The sequence below is a fragment of the Daktulosphaira vitifoliae genome, unplaced genomic scaffold (assembly GCF_025091365.1).
Source record: "Daktulosphaira vitifoliae isolate Bord-2020 unplaced genomic scaffold, ASM2509136v1 Scaffold_1, whole genome shotgun sequence".
NCBI lineage: Eukaryota > Metazoa > Arthropoda > Insecta > Hemiptera > Phylloxeridae > Daktulosphaira > Daktulosphaira vitifoliae.
The window spans coordinates 70,476,461-70,496,632 of NW_026099572.1; the positions used below are offsets into that span (position 1 = coordinate 70,476,461).

The window sequence follows — 20,172 nt, forward strand, 5'->3', positions numbered from 1 at the left end:
TAATAAAGATTGTCATTGCACTTCTACTGCGACGAATACATTATATTGGGAAAACATTAAAACATTTAATAAATTATAAATTCTAAAATAAATATTGTATTTGATATTAAAAATTATATTATCAGTTTGACGATCGAAAATACGTTATGTATTGTACACCAGTTAAATTATAAAATAAAGTGTTTATAAAAATAATATCTAGACCAAAAAAAGGTTGCCTATGTTATACCCCTTAAAAACAAAAAAAAACAGTAATGAAAGTATATTAAAATATTATTTTTATAAAAACCCGTCGAATTATATTTCGTTTTTATTATTTATTTGCAGAACTGTTTTAGATATTCACCCTAAAAGCTATCATAAATAAATATTAGAAAAAAAACTCCACTTATTCATTTACAAAAGGTTTCTTATCATTATGTTAACTTTTAAAAATTATTTTTTTAAATTTTTTTAGCTATCATTTAAATAAAATATCGTACAGTGTTCGATTGTTTTTTTTTCGTGGACTTTAAAAACAAAAAATTAAGTTAAAGAAAAATATCATGCGTAAATAAATTGAGCTATGCATATTAAAATTTTATATTGAAAAATTTATGATGAATTAAATATAAAATATTCCTTTATTTACAATTAGCACAATTAAACATAATAATTGATATTACATCCCTCGATCGGTATTTTTGTCACATTGATTATTAAAAAATTTAGTTTCCTAAAGCGGAACCAAATCTAATTAATGATTTCAAATATATCATTTTACTATCGAAATTGATCGAATATACTTGCTTTTTAAACAATTTTTGGGTAAGCTCCTACCTCTCATTCATAGAGAAACCGTCTAGCATTCTAATATTCATTCAAGGAGTTTTATAGTAATTATATTAATTAATAGCTTAATAAAAAACAAATTTATTTAATAAAAATATATTTAGTAGTAGAAGTTTCACTTTTATAAACAAAAACATAATTAAAAATAAAAACAAAACTGATGTAAAATATTTTGAGACTTTGAAGTATTGAGGTTTCGAAGCCAAAAATTCATTTACTATTACTTTGAATTTTCAATTAAACCCCTAAGAGAGTCATGCGCCTCTTTTGTAACAGTTAAGTATATTGATTAAAAAGTTTAAATTTCGTAACAAATTTTTATTTTTACTAAAACATTTATTTATAAAATTTAATATCGATAATTTCAACTATTTTGATAAATACCTATTTTTTATAATTTATAAGAGTTATTACAGCACTCATAAAAATGAATACTTTTTCATGATTTTAGATGGTTTAAATTTTATTTCGTTGGGTTAAATTCTTGGAAAAATTCATTAAAAACATGGTAATTGAAGATACATGAATATTATTCATTGAATAATAGAAAATACGTTCACTCTCAACAAATTGATTTTTTTTATATCAAAAGAAAAAAAAAATTCTAATAAAATCATCACTCTAAAAATTGAAATTTTTGATAAATCAATTTTTTGATTTTAATTTTATCAAAATATAATAATGTAACACACACAATTTAATTATGTATATTATATTATTAAGTATATATCATATACTTAAAATAGTTTAACATAATCTTTAAAATTACAATTATCAATTAGAAATTTTCAAACGCTTTAGAAAAGTTGCTATAGCGAATGCAAATCTTTATGATAGTACACGAAGTGAAGTCATGGATTGGACTATTAAATGTAAAAACGAGTAAAAATTAAAAGACATATTATTGAAAAATTTTTTATCTAAAGCTTTACTTCAATTACATAGTATTTTATAATAAACTATTTGTAATTTATAATAAAATAGGTGAAATTAAATAGTCCGTATGAATAAATACGCCCGAATTCTTTGGTAACGTTAACACTAACGACTTGAAAAATAAGAGCGCGGCGAAGCGCTACAGATACGGACGGTGACGAACGAACAGAGCCGAGGTCATCCGACTAAGTCACACTCCGCAATGTCCTTGTGGCCCCTCCACCGACGACCTCTATAGTTTTGAGTTTTCTGACTGGCCCTCACTCCCTCCCACTTCTACTCGACCACGACCGTTTGAAATATCGCCACACACACACGTACACAGACGTAGTACATATTTTTTCCCGTTCCTTCGACCGCTTCAGTGCTGTATATGCTCTCGCTACGTTTGTTGTGTGTGTTTGTTGCGTGCGTCCCGAGCATTTTGTGTTGCGATTTTAATTTTTCATCCGTTCGTCTCCGTGTAAAAACATCATGACGTACGTCGTCGTTAGTGTTTCAACGCGTTTCTGACACGGTCGTCCATACTGAGCCGACATATCGTTAAACCAAAGCGGCTTAAAGCCGATCCGCTCTCACGTCTATTGTGATTACAGTGTCTATGTCAGGCCCATTCAGCACTATCATGGACGACTTGGGCGGCTTCACCGAAGTGCCCATCTCGTACCGCCACATCTCGCGTTTTCAACCGTACCGAGTGCAGCCTTATCAAGCGAACATACCATTGCCATCGGCTCGAAAAGTCAAATCGGCCACTACGGCGGTAGAAAAACGGACTGTGGCAGGTGGCTGCCAGTACGACGACAGCCGACCCACGCACGTGCACAGGCTGTACCCCGAAATACTGGCGTTAATTTTCAGTTACCTAGACGTACCAGATAAGGGTCGTGCAGCCCAAGTATGTACAGCATGGCGGGAAGCCGCGTGGTATAAATCTGTATGGCGAGGTGTCGAGGCCAAAATCGACATGTGCCGATCTTCGTATCCTATGTACGAAAGCCTAAAACAGCGTGGCATCAAACGAATTCAAGTGCTGTCCGTGTCCAGGTACAAGTGCCTTCGAGAAATCGTCCAAAACGTGCCTAACCTCGTGTCGTTAAATATGAGTGGTTGTTATCATATTAAGGACGACGATCTACACCAGATGTTTCTGGAACACCATCCCAACGTAACAGAACTGAATTTGTCACTGTGTAAGCAGTTGACAGACAGTGGTCTAATACGTATCGCTGATACGCTAAGAGGCCTTACTCGACTGGAGATCCAAGGATGCTCATACATAACCAACAAAGGTTTCTCACACATAGCTAGAAAATTGAAGAAACTCAAGTATCTTAACTTAAGGTCGTGTTGGCATTTATCAGATGTTGGATTGTCGCACATCAGTGGTGCCAGTAAAGATACGACTGATGGTAACTCACAACTTGAGTTTCTTGGACTACAAGACTGCCAGCATATAACAGACGAAGGCCTTAAGTATGTGTCTGAAGGTTTACGTAGTTTACAAAGCCTCAACCTAAGCTTCTGTGTAAATATAACTGACACGGGTCTCAACTATGTGTCACGTATGAATACCCTTGAAGAATTAAATTTAAGTGCATGCGATAACATATCCGATATTGGAATTGGTTATTTGTCAGAAGGTTGCACAAAACTAGGTAGTTTAAATGTTTCCTTTTGCGATAAAATCGGGGATCAAGCATTATTGCACGTATCTCATGGATTATTTGGACTGCATACCTTTTCTTTAGGATCATGTCAAATTTCTGATGACGGCATGATGTACATATCCAAGTCGCTCAAAAACTTGGAAGTACTCAATATTGGTCAGTGCAACTCCGTGACTGATAAAGGCCTCGAACACCTAGCTGATTCATGCAAGCTTCTGCGGTCTATTGATCTCTATGGATGCACAAAGATCACTAAAGAAGCCAAAGAAAAAATATTGAAGATGCCAAATATCAGGAGGGATACAGTTAATGAAGACTTGTGGCAACTTAGATGACCCAAGGGATAACTTGTTTTTAAACATTTTGAAATGTGATATATTTTTATTTTAGGTAAGTTAGTAATGTATTATGTTTTGTTAAAAATATTTGGCTTTGCCATGATATCTATTTAGTAACGACTAAATAAATTATTTTATTTTTTACTCATTATATAACTTTTTTCTTAACCTTCCCATTGTTCTCTTTGTATGACATTATTTCCCCTAATCCCCATTTAATTAAAGACATACCAAGTATTTTAAATTATTTTATTATTTAATATCTATATCTTATAAAGATAAACAACCCACTTGTGTACATCAAACTTAGCTAATTCAACTTTTATTTTATAATATGTTTGTTGTTTGTATTTTTTATTCGACCTTACGTATCATTTAAAGATAATTATATTTACACCTAGCTTGTTTATAATTACACATTTTGTTAATTTTATTAAGTTTGGATTATTCATTAATTTTTCATTTTGTTTTAAAACTTTTAGTTTTGGACATGGTCTATATAATAACTAATAATTATTAAAACCATAATTGTGATAATTTTTTAAATGCTCATATCTACCTAGAAATTGATAAATCTTTTTATTTATTAGCAAGCTAAAAACTTATGATTATTTTTAAACTTATTATCCAAACATTTTTTTTTACTCAAGCTCAATTAAGATCAGACAATCTATATATTATATTATTTTTGATTTGAACTTATAAATAAAACTTAAATTTACCAATAGCTTTTTTAGGTTTTTTTTCATGTTAATTTTTATTTTGTTTAACAGCACTAGCAGTTCATTATTTGTTGAATGAATCATTTTTTATTGTTTGTATAAAAATTATGTTAAAATGTAACTGATATAGATAAATATTTTACTAAGACCTTTGTTATTTTTTTGTTGCATAACATTTAGAATAAAACTTTTTTTTTGCTCAATGTGTTGAACCAAATTGATTGGTTTTATTATAATAATTATATTATTTTATAATGTGATTAATATTCACATGTACTAAAGAAATATATGCAATTTGACAAATATTTTTCTAGTTACCACTCGCAAGGTGATCTAGATGGAAGTCGAGTAATTACAAACATTGTAGAATTATTGTCATGAAAAATTTTGTACATAAAATATTTTTGTTATAAATTTATATATATTTAAGAACAAAAATTATACCTTTTAAACATGGTTTTTATTTGACTGTTTTATTTTCCTTTATATCTATTCTTTTTCTTATTAATATTTAAATCATTATTAGTATTATACTATTTTGTACCTTAAGAAAGTAAAGAACAAAAAAGTGTTAGTTACATATTTTTTCTATGAAAAAGTATATAAATAATTGCATAAAACTTTTTAATTTAAATAAACGGTATCTTAATTAAATTAAATGTACACATTGGAATAAAATATTAAAATTAATAATTATTGTAACAATTCTAATGTAATTTATGAGAAATTACCAGTTATTGTTGTGAGTATTGATATTCATTGAAAATTAAAAGATTTATTGATTTTAATACTTATTTAATAACTACTTGAATTGTCATGTAGTTATTTACTTAAATCATATTTCATTATTTGCTTTTATAAAAAATTGATACATAAAAATAATTTTAAGGTACACAACAAAAAAAATTATTTATTTTAGTTTGAGATACATTGGGCAAAATAAGTATCAAGTGACGGCCAATTTTCTTCATCATATATAAGAATTATCTTAATATTTTGTAAAACTATTGCCAATTCTGATTCAAAATTACTATGTAACATGTACCTATATATTCTTAAATTTCATTATTGAAATTGTTCTACTAATATTACATATAATAATATACTTTGAATTTAATCAATACAAGGCGATTCTTTTGTTGTTATCACTTAGCTATTAGAAAAATAGAAATGATTTTAAAAATTTTCCTTTTGATTTATTTTAATTACATGTTTTCCTCAATATTTAATCATGAATATTTTTTTATGTTCATCCCTTTTGATAGCATGCGCAGATATTTAACTGATTTATAAAATAAACAATGGCTTGTCAAATAGAATTAGTTGACCAGTATTTTGGAAGTGATTAATATTTTTATAACTAGGCGACAAATAATGTCCTGGAAATGTGTGGAAATATGAAACCCATGCCTCGTCTGTGGCCATTACTATAAGTTCTTAATGACTTTCGAAATACTAATTAAAAAATACTCATTAGCCCAGTTATTATTTTAATTAGATCATAATATATTGAATTAACTTGTTAATAATGTTTGTTATCATTCGAAAAGTTAAAATTGACACCCTCAATATGTATAAGGGATAAACATGAAAAATATTTCATGATTTATAGATAGATAAAAACTTCTTCTTCCTCGCCTTAATTGCAACTACTTAGGGTCGGCCACAATAGATAGAGAAAAACATGATACTAAAAGAAATCGAAAGTAAAATTGTTAAAATCATATTAATTTTTTGAATATTAAGTGGCAAATGATAAAAGAATCATTCTATATATATTATGCATTATTTAATGAAATACAAAAATAAAATAACTACATTCTTATTTAACTCCTTTTCTATTAGTCAAATTTATTATAAATATATCTCGTAATATGCGATTCATATTATGAATAATACAGTTACAATGAAAATTAAATAAATAATATTGATAGTTTTAAATGTGTTCAAATGGTATTGTAATTAGAAAAAGAACGAATTTTTTTCATAATTATGAAGAGACTCATGATAATCGATATTATATTTCCCTGTTCTCGAAAACTATTATCATCACGCAAGCCTTTGGGGTTTATTATTGAGATTTCAAGTAAAAAAAAAAATAGCGGAGCTATTATTCTAATTATAATGATTAAAATAACAGGAACGAACTGTTGTATGTGAACGTTAGAGAGAGAAGGAAACCGGTGGTAGTTCTACACTTATTTATGCGTGTGCGGCAGGTTGAAACACAGACGAGGGGAATAAAGCAGGCGGATAGGGGAGATTATAGTTGCAGTACAGCTGCTTCTGGCCGTCGCGTTCCGGCAGGTACGCTTTTTCTGTATTGTAAATGCGTCTCTCTCTCTCTCTCTCTTCTTTCCACCCGCTCATTCGGTCCTCGTTCTCTTTTGGCCGGTGGCGGCGGTTGTGCTGCGTTTCGTGTTGCACGCCAATTCGGGCGGACCACTTGTCAACATTTGACAGGCCATTGCCGTTGTGTGTGTGTTGGTTGCATGAGACGGCAGTCGTGTATCAGTGTGTGTGTAGTATTAGGTATGTATGCCTGTCCCTCTTGCCGACAAAAGAATATAGGGGCAGCAGCAGAAAAATGGAAACCAAGAGAATAGAATGATATCGTCTCCACCACCACCACCGGCCGATTCCCGTCCAGAAAATACCTGTTTCGAACCAACACAATACGGTGAAGCAGAAGAACGAATTCTGGGTGCATTATATTATTTTAGGTACATGCCTTTACCCGCCGTCCGTTTCACTATACGTAGCTGTTGTGCTCGTCAGTCACCATCCCGCCGAGAATACCTTTAATAACAAAATAATAACAATGCTTTCGTTCCGCCACATTTAAAGACTGGACGCAGTTTTTCTGAAGCAAAAATCATTTATCGTAAAAACTACACGAATATTGTTCCAACACTGAGAGCAACAAAAATATGCTTTGTGCATTTGCGTATTACATGTTCAACAACTGTAGTAATGTGATGTCATCATTAGTTTACAAAAAATGTATTTGTCGAACCTAATGTAAAGAAATTTGAAAATTCTTATAAAACAAATTTCAATCTGAAAATTTAGTGTAAAACCACTAAATTATAGTATAGAATTATCTTATTAAAAACATTTTCCTCGCTAATATGTGAAAATTACATTAATAATTAAAACCTACTAAGACACAATTTTTATTATAATTTCTTGTTAATTTAAATTACGCTTGTGAATAGCTACTCGTATAAAATTAAGACATTTTAATTAAAATGCATTCACTATTTTTTGATTTGTAAATACCGAATAGATAAACATATGAATTGTCTCTTTTAATCGTAACAAACAATAATATTGTGAAAAAAAAAGCGATTGTAGGATAAATATTATATGAAAAAAAATACTATAATGGATGTCTAAATCTCATAGACTAGACAATTTTTTAAAAACCATTTAACATTTAAGTTAACAACAAAAAAAATTCTTAGAAGTTAATGATTTGTACGTGAAATTAATAGTATACCAATGATTTCACGACAAAATAATTAATTACCATGATGAAACCTTCTTTATTAACTATATTTCTACAGTTAAAAACTGTACCTTTGAATAAAAATGATTAGTCAAAAGGCAATAATGTATTTAAAAATACATTGTTAAAAATAACTAATAATTGTCATATCTTAAAGGATTTTAATTAGAGAAAATTATGTTGACGACTTCACAAAATTAACTACCTTTAAAAATGATCGCATAATTAAACCAAACTCAGTGAAGAACGTATTAGTATTGTGATTAGAACTTGAGAAATTCAGAACAAAATTTTACTCTTAGTGGAAATAGACATATAAAATCAATACATGAAGTTTTGGCAAGTGAAATGCTGGTGCTGTGAAACTATATGCCTATTGAGTCACAGTATCTCGAAACTCTTGATACTCTGTAACTCTGTTTAAAAAATGATGTTGAGATTTTTCATTTTAAATGTATACATTGTACGTATTGCATATTGATACATTTATGGCGCATCATTTATTAAACGATGGACACTGGACTTTCTAAATATATGTGTTAGTTTAACACATAAAAATTAACTGATGTAAACAAAAAACCTTTTGCTCAGCATGCATAACAAGCTGTTTAGATTAGATTAAATCCGTGGTTGTTAATTTCTTGAGTTTGAATTTTCAATAATAAATTGAAACGGGTTAAAAAATACCAATCCGCACGATTCATTATTCTATTTATTTATTTTTTTCTAATTTCTGCATATCAATGTACGTAACGGTAGTACATTCGAGAAGATAGTAGTTTTTCCCCTATCGATTTAGGTATGAGTTCAGGGAAATAACAGAAAAGGGTTTGCACACAATAATACACATAGTATCCTGTAGGGGAGTGGGTTAGTCACGCTCATATTATGCGGAGCGGACCGGCACTCGGAGGGCTTTTCCTCGACGGGTAAGCCCACGAGACTAATGTTTATAATACAAGTGTGCCGTGGAGTTGAATATTTTGTAATTTCTTCAAATTTGCATGTGTCAAGTTCGGAATTCAAGATTTAAGGCTAACACTGCCGTGTGACCAACACAAACCTAATATACGGTCACCGTTAATTTTTGCGACTTTATGTGACAATTCGATTGACCAAAAGGGAACGTCGCCTGTTGGAGTTGAAACTACAAGTCCGACCATTCCAGAATAACCGGCTTCGCGGAAAGCCGGAACTGATTATCATCAAATATTGTGAATATAATTTAAAAAACAGAGGGAACGCGAGTGTTGCATTTCATGAAACAAAATGAAATTCTAACAATGACCGACACTAGTAAAATTGAAAAAAAAAAAAAAATTATGTATAATGTATGCAATTGGAGCGTGAAAAAACTAGCTTCATTCGAATAGGCCTGAAGGGTTGACAGTCGGGAAAATGTCGGGCTATTAGTGACAATTATCATAAATATTACACTTGAAATCGTCTCGTAGGATACCAAATATATATGAAATATTCATAAACATATTAATTCACAAACTTTTGACGTTATAAAACCCGTCCGAGCGAGACAAGCGAGCAAAAAATAATTGCGAGCCACAAATAACATGAACATTTGCCGGCTGTCAATTAGGCACAGCAATGCCAGTGGAGCACTAAGGACCCACAATGTATTTTACTTAAAATGTTACGCGTTGGTCGCACAGTTTACAGGTTTTAGGAAACAACGTTACATTGTAGTAACGTTCACGGTGATCACGGCGGCGTTTACCCCAAGAGTAGGTATATTATTGAGGAATTTTCGAGTCAAGTGCGTCGTAAAATGTATTTTTTTTTTTTTTTTTTCGCGACCAACAACAACCGGTCGTCGATTACGCCGCACGGGGAGCGGCTGTTTGTACTGTACCTTGTCGCCGTGGTGGGTTTCGTGGTACGACGTACGATGAAATTATCCATTCTATCCGGTTTTCTACCGACATCGTTGGTCGGACTGTGTTTAAAAAATTCAAATAAATTTATTAAAATGTAAATATGCGTGAAACATTGTATCACTGTGCAAATAGAACATGCTGTATATGCAAAAATATACAAAATCGGTCCATTAACCAGTTCCATGACGTCCATTATAACTATACGGTTATTGAATAGGCCACGTCCCTACCGGTATGTTCGTACCGGGGAAAATAAGATAAAATTCAAAACGAGCACCGAGTACACGTTGTTTGCATTATGTCCATGCAGAAGATGACGAGGGTGAGCGTTAGTAGAAGGTTTCTTGGAACTGGGATGGTACATATTCACATTGGGTATTGTGAATATTATATTCAAGGCAAGCGCATACACTCACACATGCACACAAAAGGGATGTGAAGATATGCAATGGGTGGCACCCGTCGTGCCGGAGGGCTAGTGAAAGGGGTTCCCAAACACTGCACGTGCATTATTATCGAAACCGTCTATTATACTCTATCGACCGTACACACACGCACACTGGGATTACCATCGGACCGTCCCCCCCCCTTTAAGAATTTTTAATACCCTTCGAATAGCGCCGCCGCCCAGCTGACCGTATACATTTTCAAAAGGGGTTCTCATTACCGCCCGACTGTTATTTATAGTGGACACAACTGGTGTACTAGCCCCGACATTCATATATTGCCTTGTGGTTAAAATTCAATAGGTCTTTGAAAGCACACACCAGAAAAGCTCATTACAAACTTAGAAGTTATACTGGAACGTGATGAGACAGAATAATAGAAGTATATATATACTAAATAAACTTAGTATTGAGAGAGGGACTGCATCCAATAAATAAATACCGTCATGCCTTTAAACCGGTTTAGTGAGAGACATTTTTTTGTTACCCAACATGTACAAAAAACACCGTTGCACAAACAAAATATTTCAATAAATTTTATCAAATATTAAATAATTTGATTGAGAAAATCCGCTGTTACTCTCTTCTATTATGTTTTGGAAAAGTATGTTTGATACCGCCCATTCGATTTCTTATAATATTATTAGAACTATTAATAGAAACCAATTACAAAAATTTTAATGAAACTATTCACTAAAATATAAATGAAATTGTAAAGAATGTATTCAATATTTTTAATTCTTTCGAATCGTTTAGACGTGTCAGGCTAACTTATAAATTTCAAATGATTCCTATTTAAAAATTTTTTTTTTATAAAACAAATACCATTAAAAAAAGGATTTCACTTATAATAAGTAATATTTTATTACAATATTTTTAGACACCTACATTTTAAAACGTCCTCAAATCCTGTTAAATAACTTGGACTGTTGACCTATACTATAATTATACTATAGCCGCGTTTATGATGAAATTTGTTTGCTATCTGCATCAGTTTCAGTACTGTAAAATTTCGTAAGTATTACTTCTTTTAATAAATACGTCTTTAGCAAAAATTATATTATCAATTGTGGTATTCGATTTTAATACACATTTGTAATTACAGTGTTATTATAATTTGTTAAACTCAATTTTTCTAAATTATTTATGTATATTGGAGTTTATCATTTTTATACAGAATGATTCATGTATCAAGAACAATATAATTAATGGAATGATAAAAATAATATTGAGAATTTATATTGATTCTATTAGGTACATGTTTTTTTTTAATTTATCAACCCTAAATTATTGTTTATGTTCATCCCTTATACTTTACAAGACTGTTAACTTTATTTTTTCAAATGGCAAACTACTTATTTCATAGCTAATGATATAATTAAGAAAATTACTGGTCGACAACAACTTTTGGTTCAGTATTAAGGAAATTATTAACATTTCATAGTGATGGCTGGCGGATATTGTTATTTTTACCAATAGTAATTTCTTCACCGCTCTTTTCTTACCACCAACTTATTCATTTCTATGGTATAAACATTTTAAAAATGTTAATGGATAGTATTTCTGAATTTTTAAGAGTTTTGAATACATTTTATTTTAAATAGTAATTATATTGATTTTTGAAATGTTCGAACTGAGAAAAAATTACATTTTTGAAATCTTCTTAACTTTTTTTTTTTTTGCCGATAGAACAACTTTAACTGTAAACAGTTAAACATTAAAAAATTAAATAGTAATATATTCATCTTGTTTTTTTTAATAACGATTTTACTCAACTTCAAAAACCAGCACACGTTAACCTTGTAATATCAGTTATAAATTTAGCACAAATAATTTTTATAAGCATTTAAAAAAAAATCTAGTGGTGTAATTAATAGAATTGAAAACATCAATTTATAAGAACCGCCCTTCTGACACATTGTGAAGAGTTATAAAAATATATTGCTAGACAATGGTTTAATTATGTTACAATCTTCATTTTTTAAATAGTGTTTTTAAAGTATTACTTGTAATATCGGCCCGTTGTTGGTTTTATTTCGCCAACAAAATTCGGTGTATCGGTTATAGGAATGAGTTAATATCTAAAAACTATCCCTAGTAATAATAAACCGAGAAAAACGGCTTTATAATAATTCGTTTTCATAATTTTCTAAAATAAGTTTACTGAATTTTATTCTGAGCAATTAGTTTTTTTTTTATAGTTCCTTTTGCAGCAAACCTTTCATTGTGTTGTACAAAAATTAAATTTAGAGCTTTTTCTCTAGTGTTTCGCAACTATACGTTTCTCATTTTCCGTGTGTGCGGCAAAGGGGAAAACACCGGAGTCATTTTCATTGATTTATAATCGTATATGCTGCTGTACTGAGGTAAATGTCAAAAAAAAAACTAAAATGTAGAGGAAAAAGCACTCGAGCGACGCGTTATTTATTATTATTTACCCCCTCGCGTTTTTGCCTCAGAAAACCTCAGTGGGATAAATTATATGAAAAACTTAACTATCTTTTTTAAAAAGAAATTATACCTCGTTTCATTCTATAAGATTTAAGGTATTTTACGGTTTGATTATTGAAATTTATTACAACGTGTCACATTGATTATTTTCTACTGACGATAAAATTAATAGTGTTATATAAGGCATAACTTTTTTTACAATAATTTTATTTAGTTTTTCTAGAAACAAATCAAACTAAACCTTTTTGGTTTAACTTGATTAGATTTTTCCGTGGTATTTCCCAAAAAGCCTAGAATCAAAATTTAAAAAAACTGTCAATTATTTGACATGTACGATAAAGTTTTGAGATTAATACATATTATATATGTATATGTGTTAATTAAGGCAATAACTTTTTTATTTAGTTTTTATAGAATTTTACAGTATTGCCAATTGTTTTTATTCTTGTAGAATAAATCAAAACGTGTATATTAATTAAAATACGCCAATTTTCTTCGTTTAAATTTAGCTACTTAATTTGTTAGTGGATCATGTAATACGTGATATTCTTGTAGTTTTAACCGAATGATGAATTATAGTAAAAGAGTATTAATCGAAAACACATTTTTGTTATTCTAATCATATTAAGTAGTTTTGACATTAAAATAAAAGGAGATTATATTAATAAGAATATCACTAGAACTGTGGAAGATAGAAAAAAAAGTATAATAGTTAATTGGTCTTTAAGCTCACCAAGATTTTAAAGAAAAATTAAGTAAAATGAAAGAACCCAGGGATATTGTTTTTTTGTAAAATGTTTAAAATGCGATCGCTTTAATTCTTTTCGTGTAACAATGTACACATTGATTTGTTTTCAAACCAATTTTTAAGTGAAAATTTTACGGATAGACAGTGTAGTGTATTAACGTACATTATAATGTACAATTCCACATTCAATAACCCTATTATTAGACTTTGGGTTTACTTTATAATAACTCGAACACAGTCAGACAGGTATTCATTGGCGGTGTGGTCATAAAAATAATACAGTATACGTTTGATTTGCCTAATTATAATGTAGCACCCATAAATTATGTCGTTTGAGCCCACTATCTTCAACCACTGGTGTTTAGGAAAATTCGATAAGTTACAAATCATGAACGTCCATGTACAGATACGCAACTATTCGATCCTTTTTTTTTTGGTAGGCTGTAATTGTTGATCGGGTGAAGCAGGTGTCTTTAGTATCCACTTCCTTAGGGGGATTACAATAGGTCGCCCTTTTCATGTAACTGGTTAACATTCTCGAATATGAACGTTCTTATGCCAGGAGAATTTTCATCTTTCTCTGTAATCTGTTAGAGACCTGATAGTACACTTAACATCTTTACATAAATACATTTATCTTATATCTATAACCTACCTGATATCATTTAAAAAACTTGAATACATAAATACCGCTTTTGAGAAATACTTAATGATTCCATTAGATTATAGCAATGTAGAAAAACGTTCGATTTGCTTGAAAGATATATTAAAACTTACCTTATATTATACTAAAAATCATAATTCTCAATTAAATTCCATTAAAATGTTTTTAAATTGCTTGCGTGCAACTCTAGAAGGGAAATATGTATACAATGGTCGATGTGGCTCGTGCATGTCTCGTATGCTTTAAGACCGTCTTAAAAAGGCAGTAGTGTAACAATTTTACCATATTTCTTTATGCAAAATATTTTTATGAATATTCAACAAAGCATAAATGTTAATTAAAATAATAAAATGCAATGCTATATTTAAATGTATTTTTAGACAATACGGTTCTGTATACTCGTAGGATCACACGAAACCTTCTAAAGTCAAATAATTTGCCAACCCGCATTAAAAAAAAAATTCCTTTTTTACAGTTTTTTAAAACGAGTTTTCCTTCTATCTAATAAATTTCATTCTTATTTATTTTTATTAAAAAAAAAAAATTGAATTGTATGATTTTACAAAATTAATTTAATAAATTATTTATTTTTTAATTGTAATAGCACTTTCTATAGTCTATATAACGTCTAATCCAAGAAACCCCTTTGTTGTTTAAAACTTTCATGACTTAAAATTTAATTATATTAATTATGTTGATTATAATAGACTGAGACTTATTTAAGAATGGTTTAACATTTGCTATTCTAAACATAGTTTCTTGGGTTTTTATTTGGTTCATTTGATAGATCATAATGCTATAATATTCTGAGAACCGATAGTTTTAATGTGAAATATTTATATAGTTGCATTGCGTTTTATAACTTTCTACATTTTAGTAATGCTTTATGGTCGACTTGTATGAATGACTACAGCGTTTTCAAGTTAACCAAAGAAACACATTTCGACCACCGACCATAATAGTACATGACTATCGATTGAACGACTCCAAACATTTAAAAAAATTGTAACTCAATAATGTCTTATCATTTGTTGAATGTATTTATCGGTTAGGATTTAAGTTTTATGCGAAAGTAACCATGGCTTACTTCCAAAATCCAGGATATAATAAAACTTTTTTTTAGTTATCAAACATTTTTTTAAAAATTATTTCAGAAAATTATTTTTATCTATTAATTTAACTGTAAATAATAAACATACAGATTAAAATAAACATTTGTTTTTAAACTATAATCGCGAATTTATGAACACCGTTCAATGTCGATCATAATACAATAATATTGTAGGTAAGACGTATGTATTTATTATTAATTTTTATTTTACATAAAAGTAATATATACACAATTTTTTTTAAACCATTTGAGGGATCGTATATTTCCTAGAGACATGACCTCCTTGATCCAATGGATACCCATGGAAGTAAGGCCTGATAAAGTATGTATCCATCCCATTCTGAGTAGAAAAATGAATTAAAATATATTCAGCTTTAAACGGTCAAATATTTAGTTAGATAATAAAGCGTTTTGAAGAGTTTTTAAAACATTTTTGCTGTGAGGACACTAAATTCTTTAAGGTACTCTAAAGCTTTTGGCCTTTTATGTCCTTAATAATAACATTAAATAAATAGTAAGTTAGTTATAATTAAAAAAGTTGAGATTCATAAAATTACCTTTACAGCTTCATTTCAAAACATTCCATTAAAAAAATCGATCATTTCGAAACTATATAAGCATATGGCATCTTCATTTTACTGTTTATTCAATTTTTTTAAAAATGTTTATATTTTCAGGTTCATGTATTTACTATTAATCTTGAAGAATAGAAAAACAAGTACAATAAATAAAGAAAAAAGTAACGCAAGTTCAAAATAATAATTAAACATTATAAAGTATAAAGTCTTTGAAAAATTTAATTTCTTAAATTAACAAACGAAGAAAATATTGGTATAAGTAACAAAATGTGTTCACCTAGAGGTAAGTTTTCCAACTTGAAATATTTAAGGTGTTCAAAAAATAACAACATTGGTAACGTTCAAGTGCTATACATTTAGTATGTATTGTAAAATTTTATCATTAACAAACCTATTTATATCAAATATTAAAATTTAAACAGTTGTATAATAAGTGTGTTGTATGCGAACAACACACTGATATTGTACAAGCAGATATTGTTTGTATAATACTGCGTAGTTCGTAATAAAGTAAGAAGAATTCACAATGTTTGTCCCAAGATTTTGCATTCAACAAGTCTCTATAAGTACATATAGTTTTACTACAATAACATATTTAGTGTTTCTTAAAATCATTACATGAAAATTGTTTTCTAACGGTTTACACTGTTCCGATCCGAATAAGTTTTATAAAATATAGTTCAAGTAGTATGTTATATTTTATACTAAAAAATGTTTCCTCTTGTGTAATTAAAGTGATCACGAGTATATTTTTTATATAGAGACTAATATAGTTAAAAATAAAGGAAAGTTCGAAAACAAAGTTTACGTTGTTTGTAATTGACTTAATAAAAAAATTTAAATGTACGGTAATAATTTTGAAAGATCATTTGTCGACTTCCTAATGTTAATCATAAAAAGAATTTCCTCGTCTAAACGATATGTAACTAATTTAAGTCCGGATAGAGCGTCAGATTCACCAAATAAAGGTGTGTATTGAAATTTTAGGATTTTATAGGACCTTCAAATTATTCAAGTGATATAAATGAGATATATCAATTATTTTTTAATTCATTTGTTTTTAAATAATTTTTTTTCTCATTAAAACTGTTAGCGTACGAAACTATGATAATTAAATGAGATATAACAATTTATTAATTAATAAATTTTATTTATTTTGATTAATTTACACCGTTGTCCAAACATTATATAAAGTCTTTTAATTAAAAATAGATAACACTAGAAATCGCTTATTTAGATCAATAACTCGCTTTAATTTAGTCAGTTTGAATCTGTCCGTGTTAAAAATTATTGAACTAAACAATAACAAAATATCAAAACATATTTTAACTGTTAAAATTTAACAGTTTAAATCTCTAAAGAATCATTTCATAATTTTAAAATACTAAAATAATCATTATTATTACTATATATTTTATTTATTGTCACATAACAATTTATTTATTTATGTATGTCAAAATATTCACTATTTTTATAATTTATGAGTGATTTTAATTGCTTTCCTAGGTTAAACTCCCAAATATTTAATAAAATAGTAACAAATTATTGGATAAATTCTAGTTGCGTACAAATAATAATATTTTTAGTTGCTAAATGTGTAATTCATGTAAACGTTCAAGTGTAATGCGTGCTTTTTAACAAATTAAGTAATTTAATACGCTATCAAAAAAAAATTCTTGATTAAAAATACTTTATTATTTCAGGTTCATAAATATCGCAGACATGTGTAATTTTTCTAATTATCGTCGAATACGAATAATTTCTGTAGAACTCTTTTTTCATATATGCAGTTTTAACTCAATACGTACATATTTTTAAGACTTGTTTGAGTGTCTTTAGATAAACAATAACTAAAACGTTTTGTGGTAGAGATGTACTGCCGTCATAGGAGAAAGGGACGTATATGCCAAAAATCAAAAAATTATTTATTGTATCAAAATAGTTAGATTTTAATGACGCATCTTAAGTGTTCAGGGCTAATTTACTGTATCCATCTTAGTACTTTAATTATTAAGAATTTGGTTTATACGTATTCTGTAAAAAGAATACTTAAGAAAAAAGTCGTACAGAACTTGTACTAAGCAAAAAAGGAGTAACTCGCCACATACACGATTATTTTGCTTAGTACAAATCAATATATATATATATAGTTACGTTTGGTTATTAAAGCGATTACAAAAATTATTTCATGTTTATTCTTTGATAAGAAATAATGATAAGCTTATCGATGACCCAATGATGACGGAAAAACGACGTATATAGAATTTCGGCAGAAGGAGACGTCCTACAGTCTTTTTAACGATTTTATTAGATTATATCTAGTTGATAAAATGTATAAAATTTACCAAAAATACAAACGTAATCGTTTTTTTCAACATATCTGAAGTGGCATATACGTTTTTCTTTACTAGGACAGCAACATATTATGTACATAAAACAAGTAATACATAATCGGTGGTATTTCTCTACACACAAGATTACCGAGTTGTTACTGTACAGAGAATATTAATTTCAAGGGAAAATGTAGTTTTTTTTCTTCTCAAGTCCCCACTAAAAACTAAATGATTATACACTAATAATGGCAGTGTTGCGTTACCGATCGAGGACACCAGAACTAAAATGACAAGAATATCGTCTGGTATCTCAATAAAGTGGAAGGAATATTTGTGATAAAATTTTTGAAAATATGATGATTGACCGTGCGATGAGATATAAAACAACTAAAAAAAAATTTTAAAAGATTAGCTTTTATTTCCATTTGGAATTATGGAGACATGCAAAGCGCGTATAATTATTTTTACGACAACTTTGAACCAAGAGTAGAGAGAACAGTACAGGCGACACAGTGTATATGGTGATGGCGGGTGGGAGTCGTTCAGTAGTGACGGAATAGTGGCAACGCTGCAACTTGATGTTTTCAATCCGCCCCGCTATAACTACGTGCGCAACGTTGCCGGATGTAACGCCGTTGCACGCACACTACACGCATATACTTACACAAAAAACTACAGCGCGGCGGCGGTTCCTTCAACTTGTCAAACTGTCAAGTTTCGGTGGGCTTCCCTAGAACTGAATGGAAGGCGGGTGGGTCGGGGGCGTTGGATAATACATAGAGGGTCGAGTGAAGACCGTCGGTAAGGAAGGGGACTAGTATAGCGGTGGAGGTATTTCGTGTAGTCACGGGTGGAGGAAGAGGAGCTAGCGGAGGTCTGCGGGTTCTGGGTCTTTGATTAACGGAGGGTCTGCCGCCGCCGTTTCTACTCTGCCACGCGTGTATGTTTGATCCCGTCGTGGTAGTGATGGTGGGAGCCGTTTGTAGAGCTCTTCTATGTCATGTGTGTCAGTACTGTGTGTGTGTGTGTGTGTGTGTGTGTATATACAGTACACACATAACCATTGTGCTCGCACGCACATCGCTGTTGATATGCATGTGCCCGTCTTAACGGTGCCACAAGTCAAAGCAGTGGTAGTTTAGTTTTTTTTGTAGTAGTGTTGTAGATGTAACAGAGGGGGACCAACAGGTTTTGTACACTTTATCCTGTTAAATGAAAAAAAATTTCATGTACACCATAATGTACCCTTTAAAGTTTAGTAAATAAGTCTTGAAAGAAATTTTAACAAATATTCAGAAAATAAATTCAGTTAATTAGTTAATTCAAAAGATAATTTAATAATGAAATTATTATTATATTTGTACTCCATGTTAAAATAGTTTCTTTTTAAATGATTTTCTTTGAATAGCAATTTGAAACTATTTAAAAAGTAGTTGAATTGAAGTAAACTTGAAAAATGGCTAGCGAGTTGTAAAATGAAAATGTTATGCAGAACAGAACAAATATCAAATTTATTATATATACTTCACTTAATAATAATAGTTTATAACTAAACATACATTTATTAATTGTATCAATATTGTTTTCATTCAAATGTCTGTGATATTATAATTAAAAGTAATCTAAATATAAAATATAGGCGTGCGCAGACTTTTGGAGGGTAGCAAAGACTTACACCAACATTGTTAACCTAACGGTCCACTTAAAAAAAATTATATTTAAGACTCATGTAGACTCGACTAATTGTTCTAAAATATTTCAGGAGTAAATAATGACTCTCTCTAATAACCTCTTCCTTCCTCCTTAATGATAGAGGCATTTCTAGAACAAAAAGCATTTTGTTTTATTTTACTGTTAACAAATTACTCAATTAATTTTAGTATTTAACACAGTTGTTGATAATTTTAGTAATAAATAAAACCACATACTAATACTAGATAA

General features: G+C 29.7%; 1 protein-coding gene and 1 long non-coding RNA gene across 2 annotated transcripts; one reads left to right on the forward strand and one right to left on the reverse strand.

Annotated features, from left to right (window-relative positions):
- Positions 1-2,077: 2,077 nt before the first annotated feature.
- Positions 2,078-4,960, forward strand: LOC126910376 (F-box/LRR-repeat protein 14). Its single transcript, XM_050692904.1, has one exon. It carries the CDS (start codon positions 2,369-2,371, stop codon positions 3,770-3,772), a length of 1,404 nt encoding a protein of 467 aa, XP_050548861.1. The 5' UTR covers positions 2,078-2,368; the 3' UTR covers positions 3,773-4,960.
- A 10,518-nt stretch (positions 4,961-15,478) lies between these two features.
- LOC126894357 (uncharacterized) lies at positions 15,479-16,249 on the reverse strand. Its single transcript, XR_007701385.1, has 3 exons — positions 16,176-16,249; positions 15,878-16,018; positions 15,479-15,810 (listed from the first exon to the last, which is right to left on the reverse strand). It is a non-coding gene; the product is annotated as an uncharacterized LOC126894357 (long non-coding RNA).
- Positions 16,250-20,172: the final 3,923 nt, after the last annotated feature.